This window comes from Megalops cyprinoides, chromosome 3 (genome assembly GCF_013368585.1).
Source record: "Megalops cyprinoides isolate fMegCyp1 chromosome 3, fMegCyp1.pri, whole genome shotgun sequence".
In the NCBI taxonomy this organism is placed as follows: Eukaryota; Metazoa; Chordata; class Actinopteri; order Elopiformes; family Megalopidae; genus Megalops; species Megalops cyprinoides.
The window spans coordinates 51,650,469-51,665,737 of NC_050585.1; the positions used below are offsets into that span (position 1 = coordinate 51,650,469).

A 15,269-nucleotide genomic window follows, 5' to 3' on the forward strand; every position below is an offset into this window, starting at 1 on the left:
TGTGTATGTCTGTGAGTGTGTCTGTGTGTATGTCTGTGAGTGTGTCTGTGTGTATGTCTGTGTGTGTCTGTGAGTGTGTCTGTGTGTGTGTGTCAGTGTGTGTGCCTGTGTGTATGTTAGTGTGTGCCTGCATGCTTGTGTGTTACAGGGAGTGACTGTGCTTGTGAGGTAAAGAGGCGTTTATGAGCAGTTAGCCGGTACAAGTGTGGTCTGTGATGCTGGGCACTTCCCACCACTGCTCCTCCAGAGATTGCTTTTTCTCATGCACATGGCACGACTGCTGAGCGCGCCGACCCACCTCTGTTCTAATGGAGCACAGTAACACACTCTCCACGGCATAAAATGGCCATATAGCCTCCGCTCACACTCAGGGATTGAGGGGAGTTTTGTAGGGTAAAGCTGCCTTAATCCACCCCTTTCCTGAGCTGCAAAAATAATGGCCTCTATTGTGAAGGACTTCCAGCAGAACGTAGTGGCCAGTCCATTGGCTGCCAGTCCACTGCTCGGCTTGGGTGTGTGTGAAGTGGGGGAGCGAAAGAGTGACATTTTACATTATCTGACATTCCTAACTCCGCATTACAAAGGATCAGAACTGCCCTCAGTCTGCGCCCTTAATCTTCTAATTCTATTTTTTTTTTTTTTTTTTTGCAAATTTCAGCAAACCCACTCACTGCTAATTGAGAAGAAGATATTTAATTATATCCTTTGTGTGCCTGGGATACCAGAATACGCAGGGCACCCGGCCAGTTAGCCAGCCCAGACAGTGCAACTGTGCTACAGTAGCCGTTCTGACCCTGTTACAATGCACGTGCACTATTGCTGAGGTCACCACTGGCATTACTTTGAAGACCGTGTGCTGTGATTTATTCATTTATTTTTCACTAGTCTAAGGTGAAGTAACTTCATCCTGTTTTTTGCCCCCTACTAACTAAGTAAAGCTACAAATTAAAGCATGTAATTCCACGTGTTTGGGTGGAAAACTATACCAAAAACTGTGGACAGACAGACGAAAATAGGATTCTGTCGTAGGTAAAGACTCAATCTACTCAACGCTGTCAATTATCTGGCGCTCTGATGTGATGTTAAAATGGGCGCATGTGTACTTTTGCCAGGTACATCAGATGCATTCCTTTGTTGATACTGGAATCTGCATTTATTGATTCCGTATCCTTCATGCATCCACTGAGTTTCCCCAGGCTACACCATCAATTTGAGATATTTGATTATCGATTGACAAGGGAATGAATCTGTGACTTTACAGCCCTGTTCCTGAGCCACTGCTTTAAGTGTAGCATAGTGGTAAGGAGCAGGGCTTGTAACTGAAAGGTTGTTGGTTTGATTCCCCACTGGGGCACTGCTGTTGTACCCTTGGGCAAGGTACTTAACCCACAATTGCCTCAGTAAATATCCAGCTGTATAACTGGGTTAACATGTAAAAATTGTAACCTGTGTAAATTGCTCTGGATAAGAGCACTGTGCTAAATGACAATAATGTAGTGTAATGTAATGTAAGAGGACCTAATCCCAAAGAGACACAGAGGAGGAGACATTGAAGAAGGAATTGTTGAGCTGAATGAGTACTTTCTGTTAAACTAATGAAAAAAATTAAAATAATTATAGTAGTTAAATTAATGATTTAATTATGTGTGATTATGTATGTAACCCCAGGTCTTACAGTTTTGACCAGTCTTTGTTGATCAGTGGTATGTGCTATTTGTGTTAAACAGCATAGGGTTGATTAACTCCAGTACATGCAGTGAACTGAAAGGCTGAAAAAAGATGAGTCACTTGGTATACTAAGGGTCATTCATATTGAGAGAGAAGGAAAGGTATTTTTGGATTTTTTATGTTTACTTTTGTCAGAGAAAGCCTGTTTTGCTTTGTTTCCTTAGTGATGTTAATAAAACTTGTTTTTTTTTTCCTCAGTCTTTTTCACCCCCACTTCCTTTGCACTTTTCACAGTTACTCACTGTAGGTTTTCATTTTGAGGTGTGTTGGTCTCACAGCAATGACACAGAAGAGGTTTACAATCATATTCTCTCTTTCTCCCTCTGCCTGCTATTCTGTCCGTCCCTTGTCATCTGTCACTTTCCTCATCTAACAGTTGCTCTCATTCAGTTTTCCTTCATCGCGAGGCTCTTTCAGTCAGCTGCCTGCATCAAACTGCACTTGCGTTGCCTCTTTTTTCCATCTTAATTATCAGTTTGCCACCGATTTCTGTCTTCCTCTCATAGCCATGCATTCCGTTTTTCATGTCTGAAAATTCATAGTGTTCAAAGTGGTGTGTGTGTGTGTGTGTGTGTGTGTGTGTGTGTGTGTCTGTGTCTGTGTCGTGTCTGTGTTTATGTGATCTGAGTTAATTATTTGACATTATTTTCTTTACTGACACCTTTATGCAGAGCTGAGTAGACAGGTTAACATCTTACACATTCCACACATTACTGCTGGGTATTCACGGGAGCTGTTGAGGCCAAGAACGCTAACAGTGTAACAATAGTGTCCGACCCAGGATTACTGTGCAGTATTATTTTGAAACATGTTTTTTGATGGAGAGCTGTGTAGTCAGTTGCTATTGTGTAGTTGTATGTTTTTGTAATGGGCTTATGCTAATTCCCTGATACCTCATGTTAAAAACCTAGTTAACACCTTAGTGGAGCTGGGAAACTTGGTATTGACACCAGGAAATTGCGCGTTACTGTAATTTTATCCAGAGATTTCTGCACAATTTAATCTCCACCACATGTTCCTTTTCCAAATCAAACCTGGGGGTTCTTCTTTGAGGTAGAAAATTTATCTAGAGGCAGAATATAAGGCAGAGATGAAGAGCAGTGAGTGAAAAAGGAATAAGGCTACACTCTTAGGCAGGGTGAACAGGGCATGGAATTGGGACTAAGCCAAGGCAAAATGAGGCTTATAAGGGATCTGGGAGAATTTTTTTTGTTCTGAGTACTGGGGCGAAATTGTTCTGGACTATATAGAGAACAGGGTGGGAGATGGAAGCCGTTTGAGTTTGTAAATGATGTGGGAGTAGAAATGAATGATGAATGATTGTGCTTTAGAATGGACCTATCATGGCTGAGAAGGTGAAATGCTGAACCTGCTCTCTCCTTGCTCTCTGTCCAGTTATCTGTTTTGTACCTTATAGAGAATTTAGTTTTTTTCTGTGCTCATCAATGGTGAAATAACAGGCCTCAGAAAGGAACTCATTGCTGTGTTCCACATGATAGTGTCATAACATTATTGTGAGGGTGTAAGCTGTTTTTCCTGTGATGTTTTGGTACCAATTATTGTAGGTAATCATTGTCAAATCTGCAAGCCAGTACATTGTGTATCTGTTCTGACAGAAAAGCTAGATGTGATTGTGTGAGGCCGGGTGGCTGTATCAGCTACTGCTTAAGTCAGATCTAACCCCGATAGAAGAACTCCTGGGGACAGCTGATGGTTACCGTCTGGGTTTGTGATCATATGTGGTCTGGATCTGTGAGGTAGGTTTGGCGGCTAATTAACATCAGTAGCACAATGTTCCCCTCAGCCGTGACGGATAGACGGAGAAATGATCTATGATAAATAAGTGTTTGTAAAAGCATTGACTCATACAAAGACGAAGGGGGGAATTGAAAACCCTCCAAACTCATTAGCACATCCTGGAGACGGTGAAGTGGAAAGGTAGCATAGGGGCAGGCAAAAAGAAGGCAAGCACTGAGCCTGGAGTAGGAGGAGGCCATCTGCAGCAAGCTTTCTTCCTGGTTGTTTTGTTTTCATTTTTTTTCTTTTTTTTTGTCAAAAGTAAGAGTCTTTTCAGAGTTGAGGGTCCATCTTGAAGCTCCAGCAGGAACTTTGGCGGGATTCTGGGATTGCGGAACAACTGAGGTTAACCTCCACATCCTTCTCTTGCTGCCTGATTCACTCATTCACATTCGTCTCAGTGTTCATCTGCTTAGCACTGATCAGAGATCAGTGTGTGACAGAGGTGCAATGTGGCATTTAACAAGGGATAAGACACCTCACTCCTGAGTTTCATTTGTTATTCATGTATGTGACTATCCCTTGTGTATGTGTATCTGGCTTATATCTAATAACAAATGTAGAATTTAGTCAGTGCAAAGCACTGTATCAAGTGCAAAATACAAAATATGGGTCAAATATAAAAATGTTGTACAAATAATACACACAGTTTATGTGTATTAATTAAGACAGTTTCAAGATCAGAGAGTTCAGCTCTGTTGTGACCTTTGACCTGTGACCCTTTACCTGTATCCTCATTAGCATGATCAGCAGTTGTTTGTGACAGGTGTTGAAAGTTTGTGAGTTTCCCGTGCGGTTATAAGGTGTTAGTGCTAAATGTACGGCAGTGTGCAGTGGTGCGAGTGGCGGGGTGAGAAGAAAAGGAGGTCGGGACAAACGGCACTATTCTGTCATGGAAAATACCCATTAAAAGGGTGCAACTGTAAAGTAAGCGCTACTTTATCTGGACAAAGATCTGTTTTTTTTTTTTTTTAGGGAAAGACAAAACCGTTCCGTCTGTGGAGTTTGGGGGGCCCTTGATGGGAATGAGGAGGATGAGGATCTTTTTTTCTGTGGGGAATTAAGAGAGGAAAAGAAAGGGCCTTTTCTGCCTGGCCTGCCCCAGCTCATGAATGAATGTTTGCGCTGCCTCGTACAGTGAGGTGAGACTGGAACCCTGCCACGACCCTCACATACAGACTCACAGTGCCACTGGCATGAATGTCTGTGCTAGCATTATAGAGCGTAACACGAAACTGGATTAAGAGCGTTGGTCCGATTGGTTTATCAGAAGATCTGACTGCTTGAGTGCTCTGTGACAGGCAGACAGAGCGGAACGTATGCAACTGGTACTGTTGCCGTGGTGTTCATCGGTTTTCAGCGGTGTTGAAATTTCCTTGACGGGCGTCAGTTTTCCTTTCCCGTAGCAATACATAAGTAAGCTTTGCTGGACGTACCAAAATGCTTTGAATTTTCAGAGGATTCTGAAGAACAGGCTGCATGACGTAAACTTGAGAGAATATTTTATTTTTGCACACCACGAATGAGTAGGCACTTTTGTTAATATGACACTGTGATGATACTTTTGCTGTATTTTATCTACCGTAGTGCTGTTTAAAGCACTGCTCTGTGAGCCCTGTGACAAGACCTAAGTGAGTGAGACGATCAGTACAGCACTCACATACACACCGTTTTCACTGACGTAACCGCACTGAACCAAATCACTCTGGAACCTAGCCGAGCCTGGCAGATAAGGCTTGCTTGCATTTCATACATTACATTACATTACGTTACATTATTGGCATTTAGCAGACGCTCTTATCCAGAGCGACTTACCTTACAATTTGTTACATGTCACCCGTTTATATAGCTGGATATTTACTGAGGCAATTCTGGGTTAGGTACCTTGCCTAAGGGTACAACAGTGGCGCCCCTGCGGGAATCGACCCGGCAACCTTTCAGTTATGAGTCCTGCTCTTTACCCCATGCTACACTGCTGCCCTCTTTCCTTTGCAGTGTTTGGGCTGTAAAATGGCTAACGAAATTGAACAGAAAGAGCAACGTATGCTGTCATGGGCACCTGAAGAGGAGAGAGAATGGACTCTTACACACCTCTCCTACTGAGGGTTCTCCTCCTCCTCTGAGTAGAATGCTTGCCAGAAATTGTCCTTTGCCAGTAAGCTCACAGAAGAACAGACAGTCAAGATTTCTGGCACAAGTAAAGAAAAGTGAACCAGATTCTTCTCTGTACAAGACACTGTTCTCCCATGAGCTGAGCCGAGATAAGAGAACCCTCTTTCAGTGTTTGCTGAATCTCATTAACTAAGTAAGCAGTAATGATATCTATCTGCCTCAGGTTAACACTGCACCCGCAATCCGGTCTGCCAGATAATGAATGGAATGTTAGTGTTTGTAGCTTCAAAGAAACTACAACAAATGTAAGGTGTTATCTGACCTTAGATAGTTACAAAATATCTGGCTGATTCTTTGCCATGAGACGCAAAGAAGAAAAAGATCTTGACCAGACTCGCTGATTACAGCCAGGTCATTGTGAATATGTGTTAACTGTAATATAAAATAGGTTGAGACAGAAATGCATGTTCTGCTGTACTTCAGTAAATAGCACAAATATTGGTAGGCATAATTAGGAAAAAATATACTTTGGAATACATTATTGTCATTTAGCAGATGCTCCTATCCAGTGCAACTTACATACGTAACAATTTTATCCATTTATACAGCTGGATGGGTTTAATTGTGGGTTAAGTACCTTTTCGCAGCAGAAATTGAAACAGCAACCATTCGGATACTAAGCCCTACTCCTTTCTACAACGGCACACAGTTGCTCCCATACATATGTTGATAGATTCAGAGTGTAACAGACAGTATATTGGAAGGAACAGCTTAGTTTCCTTTTAAACAAAAAGACTCAGAATGAGACAGACACACAGTGCCCCTCTGGGCATTGTAAAATTGATCTGTGCACAGGTGGAGAGATAGACAAGGAAGTGAAAGAGATTGATCGGCTGTGTGTGTGTGTGTGTGTGTGTGTGTGTGAGAGAGAGTGTGTGTGTGTGTGTGTGTGTGTGAGAGAGAGTGTGTGTGTATGTGTGTGTGTGTGTGAGAGAGAGAGTGTGTGCATGTGTATGTGTGTGTGTATGTGAGAGAGAGAGAGAGAGAGTGTGTGTATGTGTGTGTGTGTGCGTGCACATGTGTGGGCCTGTATTAATTTTTTCCCATGTCTCCACATATGCTTGTGTGTAGCCGATAGGTTAATTGGTTCTTTCATGTATGTATTCATGTTTACATATGTATGTATGTATGATGGAGGTACGTGTATTGATCTGTAGTTGTTTGGCATGGAGATAGGGGTGGTAAACAAATATCTCAGTGGATTTGTTTTGGTTATGTTTCATATGGACTCGACATATGGACTGGGAGAAAAAATGTCAGTTAATAAAATATAGTAGAAGACAACAATGCAAATGAAAATTTGAATTTTGAGTATAAGGCTAATATTCCTGAGGAATATTCCACAGCCAGTGATTAGCTCTGATCTAAGTCATAACTGCGCATTTGGATATTTGATGCAGTTCTCCGTCTTTTTGGAGTTTGTGAGATACATTTAAATAGTTCTTCCTTAAATGTCTCTTAAAATACTTTCATTTTCCTGATTCCTTTCTTTTAAACGATTGCCTCATATTTTCTGACACTGATGAATCGTTTCTCTTGTCTTTGCAGAATGTGGTTCCTGAATCCAGCCTGGACCCAGCTTTGAAGCACTTTTAAAGTATTACCATAGCTTTTGTTTTTTTTCTTTCTCCTGATTGGTTGCAACCAAGGGGAGAATGTGTGCCAAAAGACTTATCTATTGAAAGAGGGGAACCCTGACGCCCTGAGAACGCCAATCAGAATGGATTATTAAGACTCACTGCCACCCAGGAGCCAATGATATTTTTTCTTGCAACTTGCAAAAATATAATTGTAATGTTTGTAATATAATGTGATATAGTCAAATGATAAATAAAAATATTTAAAATGATCAAATATACATATATAACTACATATAATGTTTTTAAAAGTGCCTCATATTTTTGATTGTAGCCATTTTAACATGTAAAATCATGAACTGGTCAGACAGAGAAAAAGTCATAAAAATATATTAAATTCAACATAACAGAATACTGCTAAAGTAATGGTAGTCATAGTAATAATAATGATATTCAGCTGGCCTTATTGTATTTGTTGAAATTATAAGAGTAGCACCTGCCAGATGCCTAGGTTCGACTGATGGGTTTCCTTCATTCTCTGTCTTGAACTCATGCAATGCCACTTAAGCCATCATTAACAGCCTCAGTTTTCTCTCTCTCCCTCTCTTTCTCTCTCCCTCTCTCTCTCTCATTCACACACCTACGTGCACACAAACAAATACACTTACCAGGATTTCAAAAGGCTTGAAAGCATGTGCTCTGTGCACACAGCCACACATAGTGCCACAGCGTTCAGTCTGTCCTCCACTAATACTCTGACACTGTGAGACCCTGGGCATTGTAACTGCTACTCTACACACGCACGCACACGCACACACTCGCGCGCAGACACACACACGCACACACATACACACGCACCCGCGCACACACAGACACACACACATGTACCCGCGCACACACAGACACACACACACACACACACGCACCCGCGCACACACAGACACACACACACACACACATGTACCCGCGCACACACAGACACACACACACACACACACGCACCCGTGCACACACAGACACACACACACACACACACACACACACACAGGGAAAAGCCTGTGCAGGTGATGGTTGTGATTACCATTCATCACAGTAATGCTAAAGTATATCAGTCCTTATTGAAAGTACTGACAGACTGAGAATTTTGAGTTTGGCACATCATGATCAAACATGCTAAAATATGTTTTTTTCCATCGCATCTCTCAAAATCCAGCACCCCAGGGCTTTGTGAGTGAGGAACAGCATCAGGGTCCAATGTCCTTTTTTGACATACAGTACCTGTCAAAATTTTGGACACCCTTGATTAAGGTACTGGGAAAAATGCATGCAAAGACATTTTGATCTAAAGACTCAAACTTAAATGCTTGAAAGTTGTTTCTTAGACAAATACAAATAGTGAAGTTGATGCCTGTGTTTGAATTTCTTTACAAAAAATGCTTTTTTAAAAAATATTTCTTGGCTACTTCGAAGAATCTAAAATATAAGATAATTTTGATTTGTTTAACATTTTTTGGTCACTCATGATTCCATTTGTATTATTTCATAGTTTGTATGTCTTTACTCTTGTTCTAAAATGTGTCTGTCTCAGATCAACAAGGCAACATAACAGACACTTCTCCTACCCCCCCACCCCTACACAAACACATTTAGACACAGTTATCTGTTACGTCAGGTAGTGGGGAGTGTCAGTGTCTCACTGACACTGCACCTGCGGCTGGGCTAAGTTGTCAGGTTTAAGACATATTGTAGTCCCCTGTCTCTTTCTCTCCCTCTGTCTTTCTCTCTCTTCCTCATTCTCTCCTTCTGTGCCTGAAGGTCAGTCTTGCATTACACATCCTTATTATTCATCGGAAAAGCCACTCAAGTGCCTGCTTCTGTGTCCAGTGAAACTTTCCAAACACTCGCAGGGCAGGGTCAAGGCAGGATTTGTGATGCAAGGGTTAAGTTGGCATTGGTGCTTTGGGATGGAGGTTTCACTGATGTGTGTGTGTGTGTGTGTGTGTGTTAATTTGTGTTTATTTCTGTCACACTTAATAGTGGCACTGTATGAATGGTCAATGCATATTATGTATTCCTCCAGGCCATTACTGGTGAATTTCACTTCAGCGGTTCACCCCCCCATTTCCTTTGTCAAGGGTGAGATGGTGTTAACCCATTGAAAACTGAACATTACCACTGTCAGTGGCAATCAATGCCAAAGTACAATTCGTACACATGTTGATGACATGCACACACAGAGTAAATCAGTTACTGTTTTATTTAGTTTCTGAAATCCTTGCATTTTTGGGTTTCTCAATGAAGCATTTAAGGAAGCAATAGCTTAAATCCCCCCCTCCCCCAATCCATTTGAAGGAAGCAAATTACTGAAATTATTGTTTCGCCCCATAACCTGCACTTGGGGCACCTAAACAGGGATTGGCCATTGAGGAATATTAAGAGGATATCAGAATGGCCCTTTAAAGGACTGCACTCAATCAGATTCATATCTGACCACCACTACCCTTCCATCTTGCTCTGATTCTGATTTAACAGATTTGAACGACGATAACAATTGTGAGAAAAAAAAAGTTCAAATTGAGACAATGTTTGTATCATGTCTGTTACTTCACTTGTCTCTGTATCTGTTTGGTATGTTTGCTCATTTATCTTTATTGCCTTAAGAGTTAATGAACTAACATAGGATAGGCAGCAACTGTACAAAGATTTTGCATTCTAGAAGCAGTTGAATTCCGTGAAGTCAAAGATTCTTCATTTCTGAGTTTGGTGAAGTTCAGAGCTTTGTGTCTCTGCTGTAGCTTGTTGAGCAAAAGGCAGTAAAAAGTGATGTAGGTATGTACCGTACACAGAAACCCCATACAAGTTTTAAAGTGTCCCAACTGTGGGACAAGTGTAATCTTTACAATTACCGTAATAACCACAGTTACCATGCAAAAGGCAGTGTAATTATGACAATGATAATAACAATAATAGTTGTGGTGATGTATTATGAACTATAAATAAAAGAAGCAGGACTGGTCATGTAAGCTCTGTATAAGTTGCTATATTGTTCTGTGCATTAGGGAGTAGAATTTAACAGAGGGGAGGGTATGGTGTTAAAGAAGAGGCTAATGTGTTGTTTCTGTTCATGCCAATTGTTCAAAATGGAAAATCATAAGGATCTTTGCCTGTGGTGTAGACAATGTCACTTGTTGCTTGAAAAAAAATGAAAATAAAACAACAAAGAGTGTCTTGTCTTTTTTAAAAAAAAATTCATTAGAAAGCATACACATTCTGAAAAATGCAGCTTCTTCAGAAAGTCAGGTTGTGTCTACATGGTTGTGCGTTTGAAGCAGATAACTTGTTTGTGTGTCAAGTGCACACAGAATGAATGTTTTGAATATGCAGTATCAGTGCATATTCAAATATATATACTATATATATTATATATTGGTAACCACCTTACAATGGACAGTCATCAGTGCAGAAGCCTCACTGGCAACCATTTTAAAAGGATGTTTCTGCTTGCAGCTAGTTGTCGAGGGACGTGGGCTTTATGTACACAACGCTTTGTGGTGAGGGTATGGTTAAACTGTATGTGGCACAAGTAGGCATGCATCAACCAATAAGAAAAGGAAACAGACTGGTACAGTGCCAAGTAATGGGGCCATCTCCCATAAATAGCAACGATTTTTAAAGTAAACATTGAACATGACCAGCCAGATGGACACATTGTTCTTATCTTATAGCGGGAGAAGGAGGGAGAACGTTCATTTTTCACACCAAGCATGTGCAAAAATAATACAGTAAGTATATATTTTTAGCTCAACTAATTGACAATTTGTAAATTATTGCTATTTTGGTACTGCAGTATATTTCTGCTTTGTGATAATATATTTTAAATGTATTTACATTTATATACTTGGGCTAAACAACATATTATCTCAATATATTGCAATATATTTCATTTTTATATGGGAATGTTTGCTTGCAAACCAGTAATGAATGAAAATGGCCACAATTATGTTATAGAGCTGTTTACTACCCTATGGGGGCGGGGGGGGGGGGGGGGGGGGGTAGATATGTAACACCCTTCTGTATCTGACTGACTGCACCTTACGATGAGAAAAGACTTCTCTGGTTTAACTGGAAAAAGCAGATTGAATCTGAAGATTGTGAAATCTTAAGCAATTGTCTATACCACTTTGCATGTGGTAAAGAATGTTCAATTTATTTTTAACGGTCATGTAAGTTGATCGTCCTGTTCACATGCTCACAGGTATACCATATCCAGTGATGACGGACTCTCACATATGCATATCTGACTCTGGAATTAGACATAGACACTGTGTCTCAGAGTTGCACACCAGGGACATCCCGTGCCTGGTATCAACTACCTGAGGGCAGTCGGAGAGACTATTTGGGAGGTAAGATTTGAGGAGATTTAGAGGGGAAGAAGGATGTTGTCCTCTAACTCCCGGACTCTTAATATAAAGAAGAGCCTTGAAAATAGCAGGGATGTTTTGTGACACTTTCCTCGCCAGCTCATCAGTCCTTCACCGAGCAGCGATTAGGGACGGCATCGACTGGATAGTGAGTAGGTCAGTTCTGCTGTTCATGTGGTTGCCATGGAAATGCAAAGACAATACCTCACGCTAGCCCCTTGAAGCTAGAGAACCACTGCAGCAGTGTAAAGCACTGCATCCAAGCAATCAACCAACAGGAGATAAAGGGCTGAGCTGGTTCAGACACTGATGTCACTAACATGTCGAGCAGCTGCTGATGTCATAGAGAAAATGAACCAGTTCTCACTCTGATGTCACAAACATGTTTAGTATGTACAGCCAGATGATGTCACAGATAGGCTGAAACAGTGTACCTGCTGCCAGCACTGCCCACTCTATTTCCACAATTTACCAAATATTAGAAGCGACTATAATTTTATGAAGTCCATATATCTAATAATTCAAGCTATGAAAATGCAATTTCAACAGCAGACATACAATACATAAAATTACAATCAAATTACAAGCATCATATACATTCAAGGGACCAGGATTCCGGCTGCATGAAAACAGAGTCTAATACTGTCACGTGAGCACAAAGTTGGACACTCTGGCAAATCCATGACAGAGGATTTTATACTGGTATCTACAACCTGGCAACCTGACAAATTACTTAGTAGTGTGTTGGGAGGTCACAGGTGCCTTCATTAAGAAAACCGCCCTTTTGTTGTCATGATTTATTATGTAACTTCACAACTGCAACTTTGTGGCCTATTATTGAGTTTTGTGTCATTTTCCATTGGTTTTCGTATTTGGCGTGAGGTATCATTTTTCTCATTTTTCTTCATTTTAATTTTTCTCTGACACACTCTGCAAAGCTCTCCAGGGTATTGTGGTAATATATGCATACAGTATATATCAACCAATAAATCAAAGAGTTACAGTGTCCCAACGCATCTCAAAAATGAGCTTATACTGTTGCAAAATACAAAATCCCAAAAATATAAAAATGATAGAAAAAAGGTATAATATGATACTATAATAAATAATGAACAATAAACCTGAAAACAAATAACAAAAAAAGTTAATCTCAATTAAAGTAAATCTCTGATAGTCCTACTCTGATAGTAGATAGAAGTAAAGTTCTCTGATATAGTCCAAATGCATTAGTAATTTTCCCATTAACGTGAGGGAATGATAAAGGAAGAATTCTGTAATTACTTATTCTCTTCTGGCACAAGTAGTCGATTATATGCGGCACAAAAATAACATATAGTACTTATACTTCATAAACACAATTTACCCTGTAAGCTGAGCATGGTTATTTATGAAATCAATTGTCAATGAGAAACATATGAAGCCAAGTTTTGAGGCAAAAAGTCATGAGACCTTGACAGATGTGATTTATTTAATTAAAGGGACTGATTTTTTTTTTTGGCCTGCCACCAATATTCCTCTGTTACCTGGGTTCCTTCTAATTACTTTGTAATTAAACTCCCTCCCTCACTAAAGATTTTATGCCATTGCAGGAATGCAAATGGACAGCAGTGTGGTGTAGTAGCAAGGAGCAATGCTTGGAACCAAAAGGTTGCTGGTTCAATTCCTGGCTGGGGCACTGCTGTTGTACCCGTGGGCGAGATCTCGGTAAGTATCCAGCTGCATAAATGGATAGAATTGGTTGCTTGAAAACAAGTAACCAATACACTGGCAAGAAGAACTTTCAAAAATTCTCTAGAATCATATTGTGACATTGAGCAAAATCATAACTTGTTTAGATTTTGTATGGTACTACATTTTATTGAATTTTTGAAATAAAATTGAAATGGTTTAAAATTTTAGGTGTGGATTAAGGTTTCTACATCAGGCATCAGAAATCTTTGAAAAGGGTTGAAGCAAAAAATACTCACAGACATTAACACTCGTTCTCCATTAGCATGGCTTGGCATGCCTAGACAATTTAAAGGTGAGCAGAAAACCATAAAAACCCACCCTGTTCACCAAGACATGCGTGTCTACCACAGGACCTCCTAGAACAGTTCCTGCAGTAATTATGATTTGTCATTCATGCTGTCACTGGTTCAGCTATTAAAAAGAAAAACCCTCCTTGACTGTCCTCTTTTGACCCCCCCCAATACTTTTATGAGGAAGTAATGTGTGCATTTACACCTATATCAGTGCAGCTTTTTCAGTGCAGATTGTGTTGTAAAGTATCGTGTTTTCTCAGGTAAAAGTATGGGTGTAAAAATAGAAAAAGAGCCATGCTTAAATATCTTTTTTCTACGCATACAAAAATAAGCACTCTTTTGAACTTGATGGAGTCTTTATCTCGCATTTCTATGACAACCTAACATGACTCTCTGGTTTGTAGATATTGCCCTCAGTTGCACAGGGACAAGGGGCCACCATGACCACATAATCAGATTTAAACACAGATGTATGACTGTAACAGTCAGAAAAGGAGATGTATGCACTTTTAAATTTTTTGGTGAGCACCAAAAAAACCTTGAACTTATGAAAAAATATTCACACAATTTTGCATTTAAAATAATTTAATGAAAGAAAGAATTACAAACAAGAACAAGCTGAGTCTTTGTTAAGGGAACTGCCTTATTCCTCGCGATTAGACATTTGGGGACAGACAAAAGCAACCACATTTTTCTGGTCTCACGGTACCTTTTTGTAAGTCAAGTATCTAAATAAGCATCTTGAAAAAAAGCAGATTTTCTGCAATTTTCACCATACTTCCTGCTAAATAGGAAAGATACAATACCTTGAGAGCATTTGCTTCTCTGTCATTCTTACGCAACAGTGATTTTAACTTACACAAAACTGTACAGTTCAGTCAAACATTACAACTTAATAAAATGATATAATAAATGATATATATAATCATATATATATAGTCATATATAATTGTTTATATAGTTACATGCATGATGGAACAAGGGGTGACAGAATCAAGGTTGAGCAGTCATGTTTGAGGGTTAGATTAAATAGATCAGTAAATGTTACAGTCTAAAGAGGTGTATGGAATTATCTCTGGGTTGGGAAAGTGGATGTACAAGGAAAGAGTCTTTTCCTAATCTGTATCAAAAGACCACATTAATACATCTGATGCGGGGCATTGAGACATCTTCCTCTCACACACCCAGCCATGAATGTGCTCACAGTCTATGGCTGAAGTGGGGCTGGTGATGTCTTCTGGAAAGAGTACACATGGACAGTCCTCATCATCCTAGGTTAGACAAGATGGCATAAAAACAAAATGGCGTAAAAACTGAGTGCTTCCCCAATAAACCAAGTGGGTTTCATTTGAAAATGAAAAAAAATGAACTCATGTAACCAGTATTTGGATGACAGACACATGACCATCAGTTAAAGATCATTTTCTTATTCTTCTACCACTGCTGTTCTTGGTTAACCAACATCTGTACACAGAACACTAATTAATCAATGCTCATACCTTTCATTACAAATACTAAGTTTAATGGTCTTCCCCACATTACATTTACAT

The 15,269-nt window shown here is 40.0% G+C and overlaps 1 protein-coding gene across 1 annotated transcript in view; it reads left to right on the top strand.

Annotated features, from left to right (window-relative positions):
• The window catches only part of LOC118775044 (insulin receptor substrate 1-B-like), a 23,819-nt gene extending 16,380 nt beyond the window's left edge, over nt 1-7,439 (top strand). The window contains exon 3 of the mRNA XM_036524735.1: nt 7,246-7,439. Coding sequence (XP_036380628.1) covers nt 7,246-7,259 — 14 coding nt within the window. The 3' untranslated portion in view covers nt 7,260-7,439. The remainder of the gene's footprint in view (nt 1-7,245) is intronic.
• Nucleotides 7,440-15,269: the final 7,830 nt, after the last annotated feature.